The sequence below is a fragment of the Telmatherina bonti genome (assembly GCF_933228915.1).
Source record: "Telmatherina bonti genome assembly, chromosome: 9".
In the NCBI taxonomy this organism is placed as follows: Eukaryota; Metazoa; Chordata; class Actinopteri; order Atheriniformes; family Telmatherinidae; genus Telmatherina; species Telmatherina bonti.
The window spans coordinates 30,263,118-30,287,673 of record NC_136627.1 but is presented as its reverse complement, the minus strand read 5'-3'; the positions used below and the strand labels follow the sequence as shown (position 1 = coordinate 30,287,673).

General features: G+C 39.2%; 1 protein-coding gene across 1 annotated transcript; it reads right to left on the bottom strand.

Annotated features, from left to right (window-relative positions):
- Positions 1–1,056: 1,056 nt before the first annotated feature.
- Positions 1,057–13,237, bottom strand: urb1 (URB1 ribosome biogenesis homolog; the record flags this gene model as incomplete). Its single annotated transcript, XM_079246749.1, has 39 exons — positions 1,057–1,561; positions 1,930–2,508; positions 2,933–3,174; positions 3,287–3,484; positions 3,587–3,696; positions 3,849–3,992; positions 4,584–4,690; positions 4,840–4,951; positions 5,032–5,192; positions 5,286–5,388; positions 5,599–5,767; positions 5,860–5,923; positions 6,008–6,118; positions 6,228–6,415; positions 6,496–6,554; positions 6,631–6,817; positions 6,893–7,097; positions 7,221–8,058; positions 8,189–8,374; positions 8,455–8,673; positions 8,776–8,975; positions 9,147–9,305; positions 9,392–9,530; positions 9,657–9,773; positions 10,005–10,127; positions 10,246–10,358; positions 10,451–10,573; positions 10,670–10,796; positions 10,889–11,062; positions 11,146–11,283; positions 11,359–11,554; positions 11,637–11,767; positions 11,854–11,979; positions 12,059–12,144; positions 12,228–12,324; positions 12,410–12,536; positions 12,624–12,775; positions 12,850–12,989; positions 13,111–13,237. The coding sequence occupies 39 exons, from the start codon at positions 13,235–13,237 to the stop codon at positions 1,365–1,367; spliced, it is 6,774 nt and encodes a 2,257-aa protein (XP_079102875.1). The 3' UTR covers positions 1,057–1,364.
- Between the last annotated feature and the right edge of the window lie 11,319 nt (positions 13,238–24,556).

Below are 24,556 nucleotides of genomic sequence, written 5' to 3'. Positions count from 1 at the left end.
TTTTTCGCCTTTTTTGCAGTAGTTATCAGCCTGGCCATTTTCTCAAGCGTTTCCAGATATCTCGGTCTGCGTCACACCTCCTGTGGCCAAATCTCTATACTGCATGCATATTAACATATAGTACACACAAGTTAGAGCTGAGAGAAGATCAACTAGAGGACAACACCAATTCAAGTGTTAGGTGAGAAGTAAACCCAAAACTTTCTTTATTTTTCTAAAGAATGTGGGAGATTTTGTGTGAAATACCCTCTCATGTGAACAGAATACCTTTTTCCACTGAACAGATGATGACTGTCACCGGGAACTCTACAGATATTTCATATGAATGGGAGTACTATTATGATTATCTTGATCCCGTGGTTGTGGATGAGAGCAATTTGAAATTTAATAAATGTAAGTTTTTGTATGTCATGGATTGTTTTTAAGTTTTTCCTTTATGTTACATAAAGATAACCCCTCCTCTCTTTTTTCAGACTCGATTGTCATAATACTTTGGATGAGTCTCGCTGCTTTTGTGGGACTTCTGTTTCTCAGCTTGAATTTAATGTCCCACAGTGGGACCTTGACAAAGTAAGTTTAATACATCTTCCATCAAAGGTTCATTGGAGTGAAAGTGATTAGGAGTGTTCTCCAAAAAAAAAAACTATGCATGTAGTCTGAATTTTACCAAAGCCACAGTGCTGTGCTTTAATGTATTCATAAAAGATTATTTTGGTTGTTTTTTGTTGCAGGAAACACAGATTGAAAACGAAGGGAAACGACAGAGCAGCATGTGCTTGATCAGAGGCCCGTTCTGATGGTTAACAATCCTAAGTCCATATGGTGACACCTTAGGTGCCAAAAATTCCCTATCACATTCAATGAGGGGAAAAAAAGTTTTCAATAAGATTTACAAGTCTGCTAAAAATGTTTTAGCAAATGATTAATCTTTCATACCATTTCACCTACATAGTGCCAGCTATCATCTACATTAAACAAATGTTACATAATATTTAACCTTATGCTTTAAACTTTAGTGTGCCTGGCATAGACTATATGGTGCCTGGACACCCCCTCTCCAAAATGAAGGAACCAAAGAGCAAAATAAGTATTTTATTATTGTCACTCACTGAAAAGGCAGTCATACTCTTTTCTCCTTTTTATTTATCAAAAGACTCAGTTTTTGTTTTATAGAGCTGACATGTACATTTTTATATCAGGTCATAAATGTATTGTTTATTAAAAAGCACAAAACAAAATGGTTTTTAATGTAAAAGATTTCATCTTATATAAATGTTTACTAAATGTATTCAATCAATTTGAAATGAAGATGAATAAAACAAAAAGTAAAAAGAATGTGTGAAGTCTGATATTGTATCCAGATATTACAATGAGCTCTTGACAGTGATGATTTCTTTACAGATGGCTTCGACAGCTGTTCGATTCTTTTGTGATTTGGAGGCTTTCTTTCTTTTGTACTTGGCTCCAACCACCGAATGGACATGAGACAGGAACAGCTCTGGTGAAGCTGCTCCACTCCACAACTCGTGGATGTACAGTGACAACAGAGACAGTCCCGCTTCTGGAAACAAGAGAATTAAAGTTTAGTTCACATGCATCCCAAATTGCCATTGTGTGGCATTACGCAATCTTAGATACATGTATCAATTTGATTTTTTTTTCTTTCATTTTTGAATTAGTATTTACTCCATTATTAAAATATTTCTTTCTATCTGTATCAAATAAGTTCCCACATGTTTGAGAACCCTTTCAGAAGCTTCTTTTGTGTTTAAAACTATCAGTGTTATGTAAACTTTGCTCTTTAATAAACTCCAGTGACTGAATTAAGCATCTGACTTTGTGCTTTCTTTTATTTTACTGTACAAAACACCCCCAGTTCAGATATGATGCAGTTAGACAGAGCTTGGGATAAAGCTGTCGGGCTCCTACCGTGTCTAGATGGATCATGAGCAGCTTCTGACACACAGGCAGAGACAACAACCCCATGAAGCTCTGGAAGGTGGCCTTGTGTCTCCAGTAAGTGGATCAGGATGTTGGTAAAAAGCTGGATGCTTTCGGTTCTTGCTGAAATGCTGGAGTAACACTGAGCTTCGCAGGCATAATGGTAGAGACGAAGGAGGTCTGCTTTCACGGTAAGATCGAGCATCACAGCATTTACGACTTCCTTGTATTTTATCACTGCTTTTTCAAACCACTGCAAAAATTCTTTTACTCTGTTTTCATCATAAAAGTCCTCCACCAGCCACCTCAGGGACCACTTTGTAAGCAGGTGAGCAGTATCACTGGCCAACTGACTGGAATCCAGTTTGTCTTTTGGCACAGATGACTGGGGTTCTGAGAGGTGAAACACGGGTTCCCAGTGAGCAAAGATCCTGCTGAGGTAAGATTTACACTCTCCCAGGAAACTCTCCTCTTGTTTTTCTGTCTCGTTGGTCTTTGCCAGATTCTCTTCTTGAACGTGGTTGTAGGAAATGTGGCTTTTAGCTCTGAACTTATACTTCCCCATCCCTGAAGAGGAAGATAAAACATTTTTTATATTTAAATGGGCTGATTTTTTATGTAACAAAGCAATAAATTTCAGATTAATAGAAATATGAAAAAATATAAAATCAGTCACATCATGCAGCAAAACATTTAGGTTTAATATCATAAACTGCAAAGAAATAAATTCACTTCAGTTTTTTTGGTTCAATATATTCTAATGAACAGAGCTGCGTTTATTGTGGTGAACTGGAGTTAAGATACTGTTAGGTTAGCTAAAAAAAAAAAAGCTCCACAATTATGTGTAAGCATGAAATAGGCATTTTATTTTGTATTTGTGACAAAGAAGCAAGTCTGACTAAAAGATCACATCAAACATAGAAGACTCTATGACTGTTTAAACTTTTCTATCCATCACTTGGAAAGAAACAAACAGTTTGAAGTAACTCACCCATTAGTTCCCTCATTTTATGCTTTTCAGACAAGGCTTGTATTTGGGTAATGAGGGCCGTGTTTTTGGACAAGGAGGCCCAGCAGCGTAGCGGAGTGAGAGTTTCAGCACAGGAGAGGGGCTGCTGATGGAGTATGAGTTGGCCAGCTTGTTTGTTTACACTGACAGTTGTCCCACGATGCATCAGCACAGAGCAGAGAGTCTGTACAAACAAGCTGAGCTGAGCGGCCTTCACACCCAACCTGGAAGAAGGACAGCAAACACGAGCATCCTTGACCAAAAGACCAACAGCAGTTTTAATCGGTCTGAAGAGTCTCGAGTAAAACTCAGTATGTGGAGGTTATGATGCTTTACCTGAGCTGTCTGCTAACAGCTGATGCCACGCACAGGAATTCATTAATGAAAGGGAGACATTTCAGCAAGTAGAGAGGCTTCTCCTCAGTCGAAGACGTTTTGGCTTCATTAACCTTCTTCTCCTTCTGCGCGAGGAGAGTAAACCATAGCGCATGGAGGAGCTCAATGATGGCACAGAGCAGCTGCTGGTTTAGATTCCTGAGCAGAACATGAAGCACAAATCATGTGGCAAATATGAAACAAACCAGGAAGATCACTGGATGCTGTAAGCAAAAAAACAGCAAAAATTTTACACCTTACCTTTTTTCAACTACTTGTATTATCCAAGTCAGGAGTCCACAGCTCTTCATGAAGCTGCAGGTCGCTTTTGTTACACGGGCAGCGTGACACAACACCCTGAAGATCTGCGCCTAGGTGGGTATGTTTCAGAGAAAAACAGAACTGCTGTTGTCTTTCCACATTCAGTCTTTTGTCTTAATTTTTTTGCCTACTTTACATTTGAATAATTCATTTTTAGTATCAGTCGTGACTCGTGTGAGCATCTGTGTTAACAACTGCGTACCTCAAAGTGTTCATCACACAGGGGGGTGCTACTGAAGCCTAGAAGGATCTGAAAGATGTGTTGTTGGCTGCACAGTTCGTAACAATGTCCATCGCTTATCCCTTCCTCAAGCACATTCAGGATCCATTCACGTTCCACTTTGTGCTGCAAGAAAAGTAAAAGTCAAACTCGCACAGCTTACACCCCAATCACAGAAACACACATCAGTCTAAAAATGCCCTACCCGAGCAAACAGATGAAAGGTTACATTTCGTTGACACAAAAAAGGTTGATTTAAGTAGGGATTTTTTCTTAAATCAAACATCTGCCTACTATGATAAATAATAGTGGTGAGAAATCAAATCGAAAAAATTGAATGTTGGGATTTTTGCTTCACAATTTAAAAATATCTTTTTTGTTAAAAACATTAGATTTTTTTCAAAAAAAAAAAAAAAAAATTCATTATAAACATTTTTGACATTTTTATTGTTTTTATTGGTCTTTTTACTTTTCTTCTTGGGCACTATGGCTACTGTGTTGTTTTTTTCTTAACTGAGATAAAGAAAAATGACAAGAAAAAAAAAAAAGTTTTGTACATTTTTGGAGGGTTTTAGTCTATAAAAATCAGCAATATCAAAGAATTGTGAGAAATGCAATTTAAATCGAATCAGCACCCAAAAAAATCAGATTCCAATCGAATCGGGACAAAAGCATATCGTCACAGCCCTAATGAATGAGTTTCCTGTTAGATTTTACCTCCAAATCAAAGCTAAAAAATAGCTTGAAGAATTCAGGGACTCTTTTGAAATCCAAACTCTGGTGGGATAACAGAAACCTATTCAACACCATGTACATGTGGCCCTCTAGAACAACAGGAAAGACAAGGCAAAGGTCAGTTATAAGGAAAGGTGGTTTACCTCAATAATCTACTAAAAAGTACTATAAGGCACACAAAAAGGGAGTTCCTGGTTTGTTTGATTTAAAACAAGTCAGAAAGTCTACAACTACTCACCAGGTTTCAGCATCTGCTGAGCCACTTTACAGATGTAAGTGGTCATAATGAACGGTAGTCTTTGATTCTGCTGTAGAACTCCATGCTTGACCATGTCCATCAAGTACAGCAGCTGTTTGACAAGACCAAGATCAATGTGGTTTTACGAGGAGATTTCTGGTGATTTCACACAAAACATTGATGATAACTTGCCTGTTTTTTCTCTCTGAACCGAGCCGCCTCCAGATGTTGGTAAAAAGAGGTGAGAACATGGTACGCTGCCGCCCTCACTTTTGGGTCATAGCTACTAAGCGCTGTTACAGTGAATTCAAAAGCGTGGCTGGAGACAAATTTGTGGCAGTCAATAACACACTCTGAGGAAGAAGAGGAAGAAGAATGCGACAGATAAAAGCACTGATGATTTCAGCTTATTGTACTGAGTGATGGCATGCATTCAGACATCCTACCTGGCCTCAGTATGACACTGAATAAGGGCAAAAGAAAGCAGGGATCGTACAAATTCTCAAGATCCTTCACTGCATTGTTACTATACAGCTGCTCCTTTCTGTCCTAAAAGTTGGGAAAATAGTGTATTAATTCTTCATCATCAAATAAAAAACCACTTTATGATGCTCAAAAGACATCTGAAAAGTTTAGGGCAGGGCACGGGTGACTGTTTTATAACATATGCTTGATAATTATGAGTCTATTAATTTAAATAACTTAAAAAAAAAAAAAAGGTGTGGCTCTAAAAGAAGGATTGTGATTCAGACTATCAACCTGCGGGATGATGCAGCGTTGCTGTGGAAACTTTGAAACAGTGTGGAGCATCCTCTCTACTTTAAGCAGAGCCAGCACATCGTCTGAGCTCGTCTGCTTCCACAGAGATGCTCCCAGGCTTCTCCTGGTCTTATGCTGCTCCACAGCTGCTGGGCCCCACATAAATGACCTGCAGAAGAAGAAAAACACCATGAGGGAACCAAACCAAGTGGAGTTTTTTTTCCCCCTGAAGTTCATGATGGATAAGTAAAGATAACTTACTGAAATTTAAGCAGACTGACTTGATTTCTTTCATATTCCTGGAGAAGCAGTAGAAGTTTCTGATCTACAAAACAAATGATGCTATTAAAACAAAAGAAGAAATAGACAAAAAGAACTTTCTGATTTATCTCTGGGGGATCGGTCTCACCTGATGGTGACAGTGTAGCTCCATATGCTCCCAAAAGGACAACAAAGTGACTGATGTTACAAACTGTTGGGCACTTTTTCACCAGACAAAGCAGAAGAGACACTAATGCCTCTGAAATGACAGCAAAATAAGTGTTTGTTATCAGTATATATTTAAAAAAAAAAAAAAAAAAAGAAAAAGATTTCAACTTTGAAATGCTCTTTATTTATGTGTAATATACCTTTAGCTTGACCCCTGCTGGGTTCTTCATTGGAGTCCAGCATGCTGAGCAGGAACTGAGAATGGTTTGTGGTCATCATGTGTAGTGTGGATAAAGGTATCAGATCATTCTGGACTTCATCAGTCCCATATACCAGCTCCAACAGGCTACTCAGTGTGTTCAGGAAATGGTGATCTCGATAGCGATACCTGGAGTGTATTTTAGCTCATTAATTAAATCTGATGTTAGACTTTTGATTAAAATGAATAGCTTTGGATCAATATCTTACTTCAGTCCATTTTTGACAAAACTGTTCCACTCAGTTGCGGTCACGTCTTCAGCCGATGTCTGTCCAAGAAAAAACAAAATGACACAATGCAAGGTAGACTCACAAATGTACAATGTCTGAGGAAAACAGACTCACAAGGAGGTGCAGCAGTCTGTTTAAGATGCTGTGCTCCTGCTCTGATGGGGAAGCAGCATGCTCTTTTGAGTGACAGAATGAGGCGATGAGACACTTCATGGCTGCAGCAGTGACAGACTTCCTCCATATTTCTTGTTCTTCTGGGCAGTCAGCAAGTTTCTCTTTGATCACATCTACTAGTTGCCATCTAAAAAAACATCAAACATATTTAGTTAAAATTTCTAAATAACCTATTTTCTCAAGGTCATAATGTCAATTTTACCTTTCAAAACTGTCCACATTTTGAAGAAGATGCGGAAGATTGTTGATCAAATCTTGGATGTCCTGCATGTCTGCAGAGAACTTTAGCAGCTTTGAGACGGTCTCTGCAAGAAGGGCTCCGGAGTCCTCTCTCAGGTCTCCCAAAATACTCTTGGACAGTTTGCCAAGCAGAGCTTGCTTCATCGCTTTTAAAACTTCGTTTTGCACTAAGAAAAACAACATTTCCAAACATCCAAATGAATACAGAAGTGGCAGTGAGAAAAGACAAAGACAGACAGAAATCCACGTGCTAGTGACATAAAGATAATAGAGTTACTGAAAGCACGCACCATCTTTGGGTCGAGCTGGATCATCTTTACTTGCTTCCTGTAAATACGTATTAATCAGAGGGAGAAAGCCTTCTGCCTCATTCGACAGCTTCTCCATGTTTGCAGGCTTCAGGCACCACATTTCAAAGCAGAGACGGTGAGAGGAGCAGTTGTGCAGCAGCAAAGAGCTGACACCCACAGCATCTGGGAGCGGTTTTTGTAGGCAATGCAACAGCACATCTGTCTGGATAAGTTTAGCACATCCTGGCTCACTGGACAGAGTCTGGAGAAGCAAAGCCTCCAGCTCAGGGCTGGAGCAGGACAGGTAAAGCGTGGCCAGGCCGTGGAGGTGTGCTTGTGTCAGAAATATGCCATGGTCCTGGTAAGATGTGGTTTTACACTCTGTGAGGATCTGCAGAACCACGCGGCCGTAACTGCTGAGCTCAGATTGCTTCCCAGCGCTGCTGCGACAGATGAGGCTGTCATGTGGAAGGAGGAGCAACCTGGAGACCACTTCCCTCAGACTAGTGGGGTCCATATAGTTGTGCAAAGACAAGAGTGCCTGAAAAGTTCTGGAAAGTGTCTTTGGAGGTTGAGCACTCCTTTCCATTAATTCTTTCAGAGCAGCTCTTTCCAGGGACCCCATGTAGCCACAGAGAAGCTCCAGGCGACCCAGTTCACCAAGAGTGGGAGCACTGATCTTCAGCAGGGTCAAAATGTTTTCAGTCAGCTGAGCGCACAGGTGTTTTAGTCGAACAGGGTTCAGAGAATGAGGAGGTAATGCAGATAGCTCCAGGGCAAGAAACCACTGCTCCAAACATGGATGCCGGAAGATGGAGGCTAAAGCTGAAACAAGGATCTAGAAAAAGAAAAAAAAGCAGCTTCCTATCAGAATCCAGAGATAAAACAGCAGAGTTATAACTGATGCAGTTTAAAAAAATCTGTTCAATAAAATCACAAAAGAAGAAAAAAGAAGGCATTTCTCAAACCTGCTCCTTATTGGTTTCCACTGTCAGTGACTGGCTGAGTTCCACAGAGAGATCAGATCCTTCTTGGGCTTTTTCTGGTCCTGGCTCAGAGTTTTTAGTCTCATCAAAGCTTTGCAGTTTGCTCACTGTATCTTGGAGTATTCCCATTAAGGTCTGCAGGAGAGCAGTTCCAACATCTTTGGAAAACTGTGTAAGAAAACAAGATAAATCGTTTATACGTTACGCTCAACGACTCTCTGACTACGGAGCTTGTTTGGTGCACTTACTGCATCAAAGCTTTCCACTGTTGATTTTATGTAAAGTAAAATCTGCTTGACTGCAACTGTAAACTTGTCCAGTGACATTGATGCGAGAGCTTCTTTTGCATTTTTCTTGAAGCTATCCGTAGTTAAAGAGCTGGGCTCTTGGGTGAACGTTGCTTGCATTAGAGCAGAGAATGAAGCAGGGGAAGACGACCCGACTGACGGGTGTTCACAGGACTTGAACTGCAAAAAAAAAAAAAAAGGGAATAAAAACGAATGACTGTAATCTGTCTGAACATAAAAATAACATGTTTGTGATGCTTCTTGGTGGCAGTAAAAACTTACCAGTTCCTCACAGCATTGCTGTGGAAGCCATCTAGAGTAATAGTGATGAAAGTGCCTGATAGATGGATGATTACAAGCTGGGAGTCCAGAGGATACAAACTCTTTATCGTACTGCTGCAGAGCCACACAGAGAGGGAGGGGCTCTCTCTGACAGTGCAGCACATCTGACAACACTGCAGACAAGTATTCACATACCACCCCTGTGGCAGGAAGACAGATGTTTACAAACATCACAACACACGATCCTTTTTTTTTTTTTTAAATAAGCTATGAATATGATGCCAATCAGTGTTACAGCTTTTCTACAGTAAATCATAAAAAGATTTTCTAATTTAATAATGTTTGTCAGTAAAGGTAAAGTTTTTTTTTACCCTTGTCGGCAGACAGTTTGTTTCGAGCCTCAAGAGCAGCCGGCACCAAAGCACTGAATGGAAATGTTTGGCTAATGAGGTCTTCACTCAGAGATGGCCCAAACTCCTCCATGTCACCATCACTACCCTCCATGATGACGTCCAGCATGTCCAAGATATCTGAAAGATAAGATATTTAGATTTCAAAAGACAAAGATTTTTTTAAAAAAAGTATTTAAAGTTTAGTTCCATATTTTAATCCTCACCATCAATGTGTGAGACTGGGATACTGGTTGCATCACCCTCCTGGCTGCTCATACTGGCTTGCAGATTAGCTGCCTCCTGGACGAGGGTCGCAACTTTATCTGTGTATTCGTAGGAATTGCAAACTAATTTCACCAACACCTAGAATAAAAGGCAGACATGTTATTATCGAGCATAGTTTACTAAATTCAAAATGTTTTATTTTGTCGAGCCAGTGGCGCAAGAGGAACATATCAGAAACACAGATGTCACAACAAGCAGACTTGCCTTCTCCAAGAACTGAATAGCAGACTCCTGCTGGTTCGGTTCCAGTCTGGCAAGCTGGTCAAGCCAGAGCTCAAGTTCAGCCAAATTGTGCTCAAATACCCCAGTGTCCTTAAGCACCTGAAAATATTTCGCAGGAAATTAAGAAGGATGGTTATTCCTCCTGAAAACAGGCGTTTAGCAACATAAAGATTTTACTCCAGTAGCTTTAAACAACCAAAACAAATCTCCAGGACTAATTCCTGCTTGAAGATAAATCAGTTAAGGTTATTTATGTTATTTAAAGGTCTATATTTAAATAGCATGAAGTAGATGCTCAAAGCGCAGCTAAACAGAGAAAATCCTCCTTACTTTTACTACCAGCCTCTGTGTTGAGGATTTCAGGTCGCTGCTGCTGCAGCTGTTAACAAACATCTTGAGAAGCAGGTAAAGTACCGACTTCTCCCCGGATGATGATTCTGTGTTTGCAGCATCCTGTTTAAGAGAAGGATTATAGAACAAATTAGAGACAAAACCAAATACGAAGCTGGACATCACAGAGAACAAATCCCCTTTAAAACGACACAGTAATGGCAGAACAAAACTTCTTCACCTGTATGCGGAACCAGGAAAATTTGTTAGCAGGTAGATCCAGGGCCAACTGCAGTATCTGATACTGCAGCACTGGAGGAACTCCGTTTCTTATTCCCTTCTCTGATACAATACCTACAGAGTTGGAAAGATTTAGCTGTAAACACCTGTTTTTTTTTTGTTTGTTTTTTTTAACAACCACATCAATAATCAATGCAACACATTACCTTTCAGGAGTTTGCTGAAGTCAAATTTGCACTGAACAACCAGATGTGGAACCACTTTCTGGTAGAGACATACGACTTGAAGAATCAACGCTTTCAGCAGAATGACCTCAGCTGTCTCAGTAACTGTTTAACATGAGGCACATGAGCCAGTCAAATGACGTTGATCCATATTGTTTTAAGAGATTTATAGGAACAAATAAGATACAAGCAATTTTTTACCAGGCAGTTGATTTTTATCATCTGTCAGTTCAGCACTCCCTCCACTTTTAATCTCTTTCTTATCAGTTTTCTCCTTTTTGCTGAGTGATTGCCATGATGAAACTATGCCTGTCATGTCGGGCAAAATCTAAAACAGAGAAGTGAAAACAGCATTTAAATCTTCTGAAAAAGGATATGCTAAAGTTAGCATGAATTAACACACCGTTTTCCCGAGTTCACCTTGCTGAGTGACTCTCGGTACTGCTGTACCAACTCCTCCATCATGTCAGCAGTGTACACATCTGACTTGTACCACACAGACTTGTCCAGAAGATAATCCACATTCTTTTTGGCTCTTTTTAAGATGAAATTCATCATGGATACAGTTGTAAGCTGGACTGCTGGGTTGGAAAGCTGCCATTCAAATAGAGACATATTAAACATTTTCACTTCAAACCACTAAAATAAGATCTGCAATACAAAGTTAAGTTACTTACACTGAGGCCCTGAGTGAAAAAAGCTTTGTTACAGACTGGAGGCAGAGATATCACCATAATCATGGAGAGCAGACGGGGCAGAGGGATCACTTCACGAGTTTGAAAGATTGTGGAAATATGTGGCTGGGCCTCGTATATCTTAGATGAAAATTTGCAGAGCAATATCAAAACCACAGATGTTCGCAAACAGACAAATGTACAAACAACAATTACCTTTTTAAGTAAATTGACATTGTCTTTCCAAGCACTTTTGAGCCGTGGGGTATAAGAATACTGAGTCTCCTTGAAGTATCTGGACAAAATGTCAGGGCTGGCTTTCAGCACATTCACCACCAGGTCTGCCACCAGCTCATCCTCATTGGCCTGTTTCAGCCCAACCAAGAACTGAAGCAACACAAGGTTGCCAGCTCTGCAGAAAAAGTAAAATATTACAGTCAGCATAAGAAGTCTTGAGAGAAGTAAAATGCAAAGTCGAAGCGTGGCTTGCTTACCTGCCAGCTGTGCCAAGGCTGGCATCATGAAAGCTGATTCCATGTTTCCGAGAGCAACAAAGGTCAAGAAGAAAGCTGTGAACAAGTTCCCGGACGACTGATAACCCAGCAGAATCTGAGGACTCCTTTGTCTTGTAAAGACATGATTAGATATGAGATTCACAATTTGTAAAGCAAATACAGCATTTCTATGAGAGAGAGCAAGTTAGTAACTTACTGCCTTATCGTCAACGCATGCATCTGCGATCCCATTCCACTTGTACAGAGACGCAATGTTGGCCAATACAGCAGCAGTGAAAAAGCGAACTTTCTGTGTTTTACTAATGGCTTTGTTAAGCACAACCTGCAGGAGAAAACAATAAATATTTACACAAGTGTCAAAAAGTATTTAAATTTAAATGCATACCCTGTGTATTACTTACTCTAGTCTTTAATGTGGACAAGATTAGATTGACTGTGGAAATCCTGTCCTCTTTTAAACCCGTATTCAAGATGTGTGGCAGCAGCTCTGGTCCATAAAATCAACAAGTTATCTGCACACTTTAGTAAAAGAGCTCTCTGTGTCAATTTTAACTTGTGTATAATTCTTACCTTTAACTTCTAATATTTGTCCAATAGTTGCACCTGATCCAGACACCAAAAAGGACAGCACAAACTGGATAAAAGCCAGGCGGACATCAGGTCTACCCTAAACAAAGGAAAACAAAATAAAAGACTTCATATTTTACAGTATTCAATGAATTGTGATACACAATATAGAAGCTGTGGTGTACCCTTTTGTCCTTTCTTTTTGCCAGTCCAGACAAAGCTTTAATGTTTATCTGACTGAAGACCTCTCTTGCAGCTTCTGCACCCTGAGACACCATGGCAGATAGGAGACTGAGGCACTGCTGGACAAACCTGTTTGCAACATTTAACACGACATTATGGTCATGGCAGAAAATGTGCAGAGAAGAAGCGACATTGCATTGATGTCATAAGGTCTACCTGTGGTTTGCTGAATGAAAAGACCCTTGTAAAAGTTTCATGTTGTTAGAAACGATCTTTTTCACTATTGTATTGCCAACCACGCTGAAGTGGGAGAGGTCACTGGCTGTCCTGAGAAGTATCATTTCCAAGCTCTCAAAAATCAGCATCATCTGGGCAGAAAAAGGTTTCATGAGACAGAAATCTGGAGGAGGTTAGTTGCACATGGGCATGCACTTCAACTCACCTCGTTCTCTGTGTGCTTTTCTCCTTCTAGCAGTTTGAATATTTCTGCACACTCCATTGAGATTTTAACATAACCCTCAACCACATCATACAGGTCGGAGCATGGCAGCTTCCTCGCGACACTTAGGAATGTCTCCAATCCTGCGGTCGTAAAAATCAAAAGACCAAATAAAAAATGCAAGACAGAGACAAATATAACTTTTACTTTTACTATATCTTGTATAAACCCCTTTCCACGTGTTAGAGTTAGAAAGATGCTCACCCTTCATGGCTGTGGTGGGACTCTTCAGCATGGCTTTAAATTCAGTCCCATTGAACTCCGGAGATTTTTCTTTTTTCTCCGGAACTTCCGGCTCCGCGGAGACGTCGCTGCGGCGCTTTCTACCCATTCTGACATTTATTCCCCCCAAAAAAGTTATTAACTTTTAGCTGTTCACGTCTGACATGTTTTATTACTCGTTCTCCTCAACTGGCATCAAACCGACACATGTTGTATTATAAACAGAAACCTGTCCCACGAAATAGTGGTCCGTAATGAAACATTTGCCACGGCCATTAAAGATCCGCATAGTGGTTCCGCTTTACAAAACAAATGGTGTATCTCCGCAGGTGAAAAAAGTCTAGCATCTAGCAAATTCAGCTCTTGTCTTAAATGACAAGAAAGCAAGTGAATTAGATTAAATGGACATTCTAAAGAGCGCATTAATAAGAATGTGGATTTAAATGCAGTTAAAGAAATAGTGTGCCAAAGTTCAGAGGGCAAACACTTTCAGGAGGGGCCCCAATGGAAGGGCCTTTATCAGAAAACAGGTCTGGAAATTGTTATTAGAGCACTACAAGTGGCTGTCACTTATTGGAATCGTAGCTACCAGGTCGTTCAGTGTGAAATGTGTTAAGGGTCAAATCCATTTAAGGATTTTAAAATGAGTACAAGATTTTATCAGGAAGCAGTGCAGAGGCAGACACAGTGGTAGTGTAATTGTCTCATTTTATTCCGCTTATGATATTTATATAAAATGAGTGTATTGCAGGTGATAAATGAAATCCTTGCTAATACCAGGCTATAGTAAATTGCAGTAGTCATGGTGAGAATACAAAAAACATTCATAGATTTTTAAAAGTCAAAAGTTTAAATAAAACTACCTAATATTTGAGATTTTCTGTACAACATTTCAACTTGAGCATCAAAACTGAGGCAAAACTGAAATATTACTCCAAGATTCCTTGTAACCTGGCTTTAAATTATTAAAAATTTGCCAAGATTAGAAATAACAAAACTGAAAGTCTTTTGGAAATCACTGAGAATCCTTAAAAAAAAAGAAATTTAAAAAAAAAAAAAAAAGCTTTGTAGCACTTCATGTCCCTGTGTCCAACTGGCGGTACATCCATCTTCTTCTTCCACTTATCGGGTCGGGTCGCGGGGTCAGCAGCCTAAGCAGGGAAGCCCAGACTTCCCTCTCCCCAGCCACATTTGCCAACTCTGCAGGGGGGATCCCAGGGTGTACCCAGGCCAGCCGAGAGATATAATCCCTCCAGCGTGTCCTGGGTCTTCCCCGGGGTCTCCTCCCAGAGGGACGTGCCTGGAACACCTCACCAGGGAGGCGTCCAGGAGGCATCCTGACCAGATGCCCGAGCCACCTCAACTGGTTCCTCTCGATGCGGAGAAGCAGCGGCTCTACTCTGAGCCCCTCCCGGATGACCGAGCTCCTCACCCTATCTCTAAGGGAGAGCCCGGCCACCCTGCGGAGGAAACTCATTTCAGCCGCCTGTATACAAGATTCCGTTCTTTTGGTCACGGCCCACAGCTCATGACCAACTGGACAGTCCACTAGCGCCTTCCTATAATGTCCTCTCTTGTTTGATTTTGTGCTTGTGTTGTTCTCACTCAAATGTAAGTTGCTTTGGATAAAAGCGTTAGCTAAATGACTAGAATAGAATAGAATAGAATAGAATAGAATAGAATAGAATAGAATAGACCCAACATTACGAAGTCTTAATTAAGTTAGTTGCTTGAATCAAACAATTAACAAGTAAAATATTAACAACAATATGACCAACAATAAATCATGAGCCATGCATAGTTTAATATAAGAAAGACAATGCTGACTGGATCTGTTGGTATATTTATCATGTCTAGCTGAATTTCATCAGCATAAAAATCAATTTTATCATTTTTAATAAACTGGAATGAGCCTGTAGTGGTACGCTAGTCACCAGGAGGTAATGTTATTCAAAGGAATCAAAAAGGTTTAAAGAATAAAGTAAGAGTCAAATTTATAATTTCAACCCAGAACTAAAAACAATTGAGAAATGATAGCCTCCACAGTAATCTGCAAAGAATAATGTATATTATTCACTTGTAAATATGTGTCTTTGTTTACTTATCTCTGTTGTAAAAGCTGGATTGCATAAGTTGTAGAAATGGTCAATTAAAGTCTGTTAGATCATGGTCTTGCATTGAAGTTGAGAGTATCTATAATAGTATAAACAGTAGACATTATGTACTTGTCTGACTGAAGAAGTTTTTTATATTAATCAGTTATAATCACTAATTTATGTATCATCTCTTGAAGCGCTCTTCAAAGACAAAAAAGCTAGAGTATGCCTAAGGGGATGTTATGTGTTATTATATGTATGATGGCTGAAATTATATCTATATGTATCACAATAACGTAATAAATATTAATTTATCATATTACTGTGGGAATTAGTGATGGTAATGTCTCTCACATGCATGTCCTGACAGTAACTCCAACACTTGAGTTTGGAGAAATATTCTCAATGTGGCTTTTGTTATTTTTATGCATATCAGTTTGCAACATGCCATGTTTTAGTCTTCACTTAGAGTCAGCATAAAATGCTCGAGAAACATAAATTTTACTGAAACCATGTAGACATAGTTGTGGTTTTGTTTTGCTGCCTTTTTGAAGGGTGTGTGGTTTTAACCCAAATTAGAACTTGTAAGTTCTTCTGCACATTTTGCCTGACCAGATCTAATTGTTGGTGTCCAAGTGATAAGGGTCAACTTGTGTTAAATAAAACATTAAAAAAATTCTGGGTTACTATATTTGTAAAACCATCTTTACCATTTTATCTTGAAGAATATTGGGGATTTTGTTAATTTGTTTGTGTTTTAATTGATATATAGACAAAAACGTAAACTGATCCATTTTCTTAGTGAAAGCTCACTGAGAAAATGCAATGACGTGTACATAACACAGACATTATATTAACACATAATTTCTCCAAGTGATACTCATCTGCAGGAATGCAGACTTTGCGCTGGTCTGCCGTGGTGAAGAAGGAACTGAGCCAGAAAGAAAAACTTTCGATTTACCAGTCGATCTATGCTCTTACTCTCATGGTCATGAGCTGTGGGTCGTGACTGAAAGAATGAAATCTTGCACACAGGCGGCTGAAATGAGTTTCCTCCGCAGGGTGGCCGGTTTCTCTCCCTTAGAGATAGGATGGGGAGCTCGATCATCCGGGAGGGGCTCAGAGTAGAGCCGCTGCTCCTCCGTATTGAGAGAAGCCAGTTGAGGTGGCTCGGGCATCTGGTCAGGATGCCTCCTGGACGCCTCCCTGGTGAGGTCTTCCAGGTACATCCCTCCAGGAGGAGACCCTGGGGGAGACCCAGGACACGCTGGAGGGATTATATCTCTCAGCTGGGGAGAGTCTGGGCTACCCTGCTCAGGCTGGTGCCCCAATGACCCGACCATGGATAAGCGGTAGAAGATGGATGGATACAACTCTTCTTTTGGTTAATGCTGGAAAGAGAACAGTTTGCCTCCAGTGAAGCTGAACTTGAAGGAAACTAATTTAAACAATGTGAGAGGGAGAAAAGAAACAGTATTTTTCCCCTCTCATGATGATACCAAAACTTTTTCAACTCCAGTTGCTGGTAAATCATATGACCAACAGAGGCCGCCTTTGCCTGACGTGAGAGATCAAGAGTAATGTGCAAAATTTGCAGTGAAAACTGATTTAAACAGCAGCTTTAGAGTTAATCCAAAGGCTCCATTGATCAGATACGGTCTAGCCAGAAAGTCAGTTTTTTTTTGTGAATTACTGGAAGACGGTATAATTTGTTGTCTGATGCATAGTTTAGTGAAACCTCCAGATTCACTGTGGGTAAGGCATGATTATCTGACATCTATTGTTAAGTTAAGCCAGCCAAGTCGGCTGTTGTCTGGAATGTTACTTGGGAGGGTAATTTAATTATAGCTCAGTGCTTTGCATGCTGTGAAACCCATTTGGTGTAAAAAAATCACCAAGAACTACTTAAACTTAAATTTTGGGTAATCTGAGGGTATTCTTCTGTTCCAAAAGTATAATAAAAATGCAGTTTCTACTAATCCTTCACTGAAAGAAATAGTGTCCCAAATGTTTTATTCCTCAAAGGGAAACACCAGGACTCATTTAACAACCCCTGACCAAGCTGAAATGTTGACAGTACACATGAATTATCTTATTAATCTGAGTGCCTTATGCAGCTAGTCTAAAAGTGACTGACAGTTTTTTTTCCTTTAACCACAGAAAAATATCTATCTATCTATCTATCTATCTATCTATCTATCTATCTATCTATCTATCTATCTATCTATCTATCTATCTATCTATCTATCTATCTATCTATCTATATGTATATGTGTGTATATATATATATATATATATATATATATATATATATATATATATATATATAAAAAAAAAAAAAATATATATATATATATATATATATATATATATATATATATATATATATATATATATATATATATATATATATATATATATATATATGTATATATATATATATATATATATATATGTATATATATATATATATATATATATACAGTGGGGCTCCAAAGTTTGGGCACCCCCGGTAAAAATGTATTTCAATGTGCAAATAAGGAGTTTTAAAAAGATGGAAAATCTCGAAAAGGCATCAAATTACAGTTTAGACATTCTTATAACATGTAAAGAAAAAAAAAGTTACATCCTATTTCCATCATTTAAACCTTCAAAATAACAGAAAAGAAAAGATGGCGTCTGTAAAAGTTTGGGCACCCTGCAGAGTTAGTACCTTGTACGCCCCCAATTTGACAACAGAGACCTGACAGTGTCCTGGATTGTTTACAGTTAGTGTCTGGAAAGACCAGGTGATGTCAATCTCAAAGGTTTTAAATGCTCAGACTCATCTGACCTTGCCTCAACAATCGGCACCATGGGTTCCTCTAAGCAGCTGTCAAGAACACTGAAACTGAAAATATATATATATATATATATATATATATATATATATATATATATATTTATATATATACAGTGGGGCTCCAAAGTTTGGGCACCCCTGGTAATAATTTATTTTAATGTGCCAAAAAGAAGCTAACAAAAGATGGAACATCTCCAAAAGGCGTCAAATTAGAGATTAGACATTTTTATAACATGTCAAAAAAAAAAGTTCAATCTTATTTCCATCATTTTACTATATCACTGTGAGATATGTCAAAATTACTGTAGCGCATCGTTGTATTATTATTTTAATCACCAAGATATGTAACAGGGCTTTTACTATGTAGTGATGTAAAGGTCTCAGAAATATAAGAAATGATACATCAGACAGACAAACTTGTCTATAGATTTTTAAATGTGTAATAAGTAAGTTCATGTTGATTTATCTGATTTCACATCTCACTCTTTAGAACTGCACATGCACGTCGTGTTTACTGAGCAAGTGAGTTTTCTGATGCTACAGCCACAGCTGCACTTTTGATAAAGATTTTCCAGACAAACATTTGTGGAGCGGACATCTCATGCTAAACAAATACTGATGATTCTTTTTAAGCATCAGTCTTCCTTGCTGGTTACAGTCATGTAGTATAGAGGCCATTTTATCTCTTTTCTTGAAGAACCAGATAACTCTCACTTGGAAATTGAGTGTTTTATGGTGATCCACTTTATTTCCCTTTGATATGGTGTTAATATTCTTGTCCAGAATGGAAATTTCTGATATCATTAAATCAAGCATCATTGGGCATTTTGTGTTGTTACATTATGACAGTAGAGGAAACATCAGTGGCAGCTTGACAGATACTGTGTCCCAGTTTTACTATCTTTACTAAGGTTGCAAAGGTTACTCTCTCCCCCAAGGGAGGTTTCTCCTAAACTGTCCAGGTTTTGTTTCTTTTCTTATACAATTATAAATGTTTGTTCGTACCTTGCATTTCAAATCATAAAAGCATTTTCAATGTATTACTTTAATGTGAGCGGAAAAACCAAGAAATTCTCAGCACTGAATCACATTCTGGTTGGTCAAGGACCCCTCATCAGTTTCCCCCATTTTCTCATCATTTCAGATGTGCAGGAAATGATTTATAACTGTATTTTAGTTAGTTGTAAGTGGTGTGTGGGCTGCTCCAAACACAAGCAGTAACATAACAAAGCATGCTATATCCATGAATGATCAATAGCGCTGGCAATAAGTTTTATTGATCTTCCTCAAAGTTTTGTTTTTGTTCTGGATAGACTAAGACTATGCTAAGCTGTGCTTGTTGCAGTCATAATCTCACCTGTGCCATTTTTCTGAAAACTGTTTCTTCAAAAGTTTCTTTGAGACTTTACCAGTTCGATGGCAATGCAGCTCGCGGTAGACCTTTTTTTTCCTTTTAGATAAGAGAGGAAGCAGTGGTAGTGATCCATAAATTTTGATTTCATTTTTGAAGTTCTGCCCTTCTGCACCATTTCCAAAAATACCATCTGTGTGAACCAAAATGGTGGGTGTACAAAGCCTGTCACAGTACTGACAGGGATGGTTAGGTCTTTATAGCTCTGGGATGTCAGGGTAGGCTGTTCAGCAGTTCAAAGAGATTTTCACCATGTGTGAGTGTGTTAGAGTAAACTCCCTCCACTTTCTACAGTCAAAAGAAAGGGATGGGGTAATTTATGCCATTGGTTTCTTTCCATGCCACAACATGTTACAGCACTTAGCACTGATAAGAATAAGCATTTAGAGACTGAGCTGAGAGACATTGACCTTTTTTTTTAGTTTTATCATAATGTTTCAGATACATATACTTTACTTAAAGCTTGAAAAGGAAAATATTTGCTCTATTCTTTCTCTTCCTCCAGATCACATGGTTATACTATTCTTGTGTTGACTTCTTCTATTACGATGCCAGTAGCACTACTAGGTCTGGACAGAAATGCTGGGTGGTTTCCATGGGGCTCTTTTCCACAGCTGAAGCCACTTTACCATGCCTGTTTTCACCACAGAGAACCACAGGCCCTTCTGTGAGGTTGCTGCACTTCCGTTGTGTGCCTCTGAGAGCATTTCAAGCCCTCCTCACCATAACAGTACAGCCAACGCTGTTGAAGGATCAAAGATCACCTCCTGCTTAACAAACAGCTAGACACTCTGCCTATCAGAAACATCTGGGAGTGGTTGGTTGCAGCTGTTGGTGAATGCCCCCACCCCTGAAACAATCAGACCAGATGTGGAGATCATCTCACGTAAAGTACAGATGTTTTTGTTCCTAAGAGTCATTCACCACAAGGACGTGGAGAATACTTTCTGAAGTCCTATTAAATTTAGACTGTTTGTACTGCACCCAGATTGGGTTTGGTGCCTTGGGATGTGCCACTGGCTTGTGGGTTGTCACTATTCAGCAAGCTGATTTAAAACAGTGCTGAACGAAAAATGCTCATGGTAAATTAAAAAAAAAAGTGCAAACAGAGGGATGTTTGCTAAATAAGTGAGCTTGAGCCACTAAGTATCACCTACCGTGACCCATCTGATGATATAGAAAAAAGAATGCTCCAGAGTTATTTTGTACATTTCACATAATAAGCACCCATATTCTGCAGTTTTATAAATATGTTGCCTAAATTTGGTGAATGTTGAAGCAGCATGTTTACCACATGACTCCCATAATGTCCCATAATCTTACAATGGTGAATCCAAGAATTCCAGCCTGTTGTCACTTGGCTTACCAAATTGAAGACCACTCACCCATCCATCCATCCATCCATCCATCCATCTATCCATCCACCCATCCATCCATCCATCCATCCATCCACCCATCCATCCATCCATCCATCCATCGTCTGTAGCCACCTGTTCTAAATCAGGGTCTTGAGGGGGGTTGGAGCTTATCCCAGCAGCTACTAGGTAGGCAGTGTACGTCCACATTATAAATGTACAAATATTGCCAAAAGCAAGTCGATCACAGAAACAATGATAATTTGTCTTGCTACATATGTGTGTCATATCTTTTGCAGGGTGTTTTAAAGTCCACTCCGAACAAGTAAAGCTTACTATTCATAGACAAGAAGACACCCACAGAGTGATTGCAGAGCTGACATATTAATGCAGTGGATATGATGTTCATTCCAGACCTGAGAGGGTCTGAAGAGTCTTCCATTCCTTCAGACTCCCTGCGGTGATTAAAAAACACTTTGGTGGATATTTCACCTGTTATTCTTTCCCTCTGCTGTCTCTTCTCTCTCTGCACTCCACTAAAACAACATCTTCAGCACAGACTCAACGTCCACGACATCAGACGCAAAGTTCGGTGAACTAACCTCAATATAACCTCCTCATTCCCAATTCAAATGAATAAAATGCTTTTCCTTCCTTACATCAAAGGTAGGTCTTCTGTTTTTACTGGCTGTTACTCTGCATTTAACCCATTTTATCAGTTTTGTTTAGCAGAAAAGAATGATCATTAATGATAAAACTAAAGGATGAGGTAAATGTGGTACCATGACTAATTAAAAATGGCACAAAACTTGGCTTGTTAGCTGTTAGAACATACTTTAATATGGCCTTCACCATCTGTGATAACTTCACACTAGAAAAGGACCAATGGGATGTGTTTGCAAGTACAGAGAAGAACAAGGAGTTTTTCTTGCACATTAGTCATTGTAAGTATTGTAACAGCATGTCCTGGTGAATCCCTGTGAAGCTTCTCCGTGAGAGAGTAATGTTTTATTCATTAATCAATTTTGCAATTGCTGACATCACAGAAAAGTTATTGATGGAAAAAAAAAAACTTTAAATGTACTTCAGAGTTTAGTTTTTCAATTTTGATAGTTTTTAAAAATGAATACAAGGTGAAATGCAACTAATGATATATAGACACACTCAGTTTTTTTTTTTATCCAAAACCCATGACAGGACAATAAATGCATAAATATATAACACTTTTATTCAGTAAGAACTCTTACTCAATTAACTCACTGTTGTTGAAAGTCATATTTCTGTCCTGGAAGCTCTTCAGCTGTGTGTGCTTGGCACGAGTGTGTGAATAAGTGTCAAGTTAAATGTAAGCAAATCAGCCTTGGAAAGGGATTTTGTACTGGAAACTGAACCACGTCCTCAACATGAAGCAACCATGGACTGCCTATATTTTGCATCTTGAGCTTCTTTCATACCGCAATGATACAGTTACTTTATGTGTTATGACAGCTTTGCCATTGGTTGATTATTTGGCTGTAGGTTCCTGAGCTGATGAACTGGATTTGGAAAAAGAGTCGGGCTCCCTTTGCTTCGGGGAAGGATTTTTGCTCTTAACCTCAATGAAAAAACAGGTTGTAATTATTTACCATATATGATGTTATAAAAGGATTTCTGCCACCATTAAAATGATTATAAAGGTTGTTTTTTTTTCTGAATTTTGGATGTGCAGCCCCAGCTGTGGGCTCAGCAGCTGGTTTTTAGAGTGCTACTGATTACGGTGCAAACTGAAGCACATATGGTTTTTGACAATATAACAGCTTTCTTCTTGAACATCTCTGCATGACTAATACTATAACATGATATACTGATGGAGAATCTTCCCTTGGGTCCTTCATACGTTAAATTTACTCCCCATCACCTTTGTACTCCATCCATTTTACTGAATGTGTCATGGATTTCTTTGGCTTAGCAATTTAGTCACAATTTTTAAACTTCTGACAAGCATTTCTAATGTTTTCCCGAGACGGACTTATTTTAAACAACAGACTGTGTTGTATGACATAGCGTTTTTCAGCTGAATGATTTAAAATCATGCGTTTTGATTTCCAGAGAATGGATATGCGTGGTCACAGCCGTTTGTTTCTGGTCTCTGATGTTGCTTATTTCTGAGGTTTTCACTGTTTAAATTCAGGGTAGGATTCCTGTGTTCAGCTACATCTGGCAAGTGCGAATGTGGTAGAGTGGTAAGGCCTTAACAAATATAACTGGACAACAAAAGGTAAAATGAGAAAGTTAACTTTTATTTAATACTAATGCCAGACAACACCACCTGGGGCACAGGGCTCCAGGAAATAAATGCAGGGTCGCTCCTGTTGAAATAAGAGACGTGGGAGGGAGTTTAAACGATTTAATACAAAAATTTAAAAGCTAAAATTAACAGCGTATAAAACCCACTGTTAAGACCTATTTAAAAGCAAATAACTATATAAACCAAAGCAACCAGGCCAGCTGGGACCACCAGTGGAGGGCAGCCTACAGGGAAGGAGTGTCCCGGTGTGTTGCCACCTCTTACCTTATAAATACAATCACACTTCACTGCAAACTAACTGTGGAGCCCTCCTATGCCCAGTGCATCAAACAAACCAAACCAAACGTGAGGGTCCCCAACCACGGGTGCCTAGCCCATCCACCAAATGGTTCTCAGCTGCCTAAAGGAAACAAACAAAAGAAAAATCAACTTACAAAACTAAAGCAAAAGAAACAAACAGAACTCATTAAAAGAGACTACAATAAAATTATGCCAATAAAAACAGCAGCAGGTGGATCTATAAAAACAGAAAACACAATTAGTAAAACTACAAAATTAGTTTTTTTCCATTTCAAGTTCCTGTTCTACTCACCACCCTGAGTAAAACCAAGCCAGGAGGAAGAGCACAGAGGGCAGCCAGTCACCACCACCAACACAGAACCAGCCAGCAGAGAAGAAAATCAGCAGGTGTCTTATAGGTACCTGCTGATTAGCAGGGAGGGGCCAACCTGAGCCACATGACACCCATGTGTGCTCACCACCACACAAAACATAAGTCTTAATAATTTGAAAGATAAGCACACCTTAGGAAGACAGGCCCCAGAAGACATAAAATGTTTTGTATTATTTATCAAGTAGATATATCAATCACTAAAGAGTTTGAAAGTGCAAGATGAAATTATTTGATCTAAGTTTATCTTATCTTAAATCGCATCATTCTTTGGGGACCCGGGCCTTCTACGCTGCTTGTAACTGGATGGTTGTCACCCTCGGTCCCTTGGTGTTTGTGCTCCATGTCTATGAAACTCTGGATGGAGCCTTCACCTTCTGGCTTCATGCGTGGTTGTTACTGTGCTGGGCTAGCTGAGATTTCATGCTCTGTGGTTGCTGCTGCTCACCCATGTATTGCACTCCCAACCCCGGTCTGCCATCAGGACACAGTCACTTTTGCACATTTCACACACATCTCTGAACATTTTTCATTAAAAAGAATAAACTAAACTAAGGAAAAAAACCTCTTCATCATTTACTAAATACATATTTTCTGAAAACCTCTTTGGCAAAATGAGAAACTCAATGATAAAAAGCATGAGAGAAACATTTTCACATGTTGTTGATGCTCATGGTACAGTTCTCTTCATGAAATTATAAAATGTATTTTGGGCTACACAGTACTGTGGTGGTTAACAAGTCACTAATACAGGTCTTGGCAGGGAG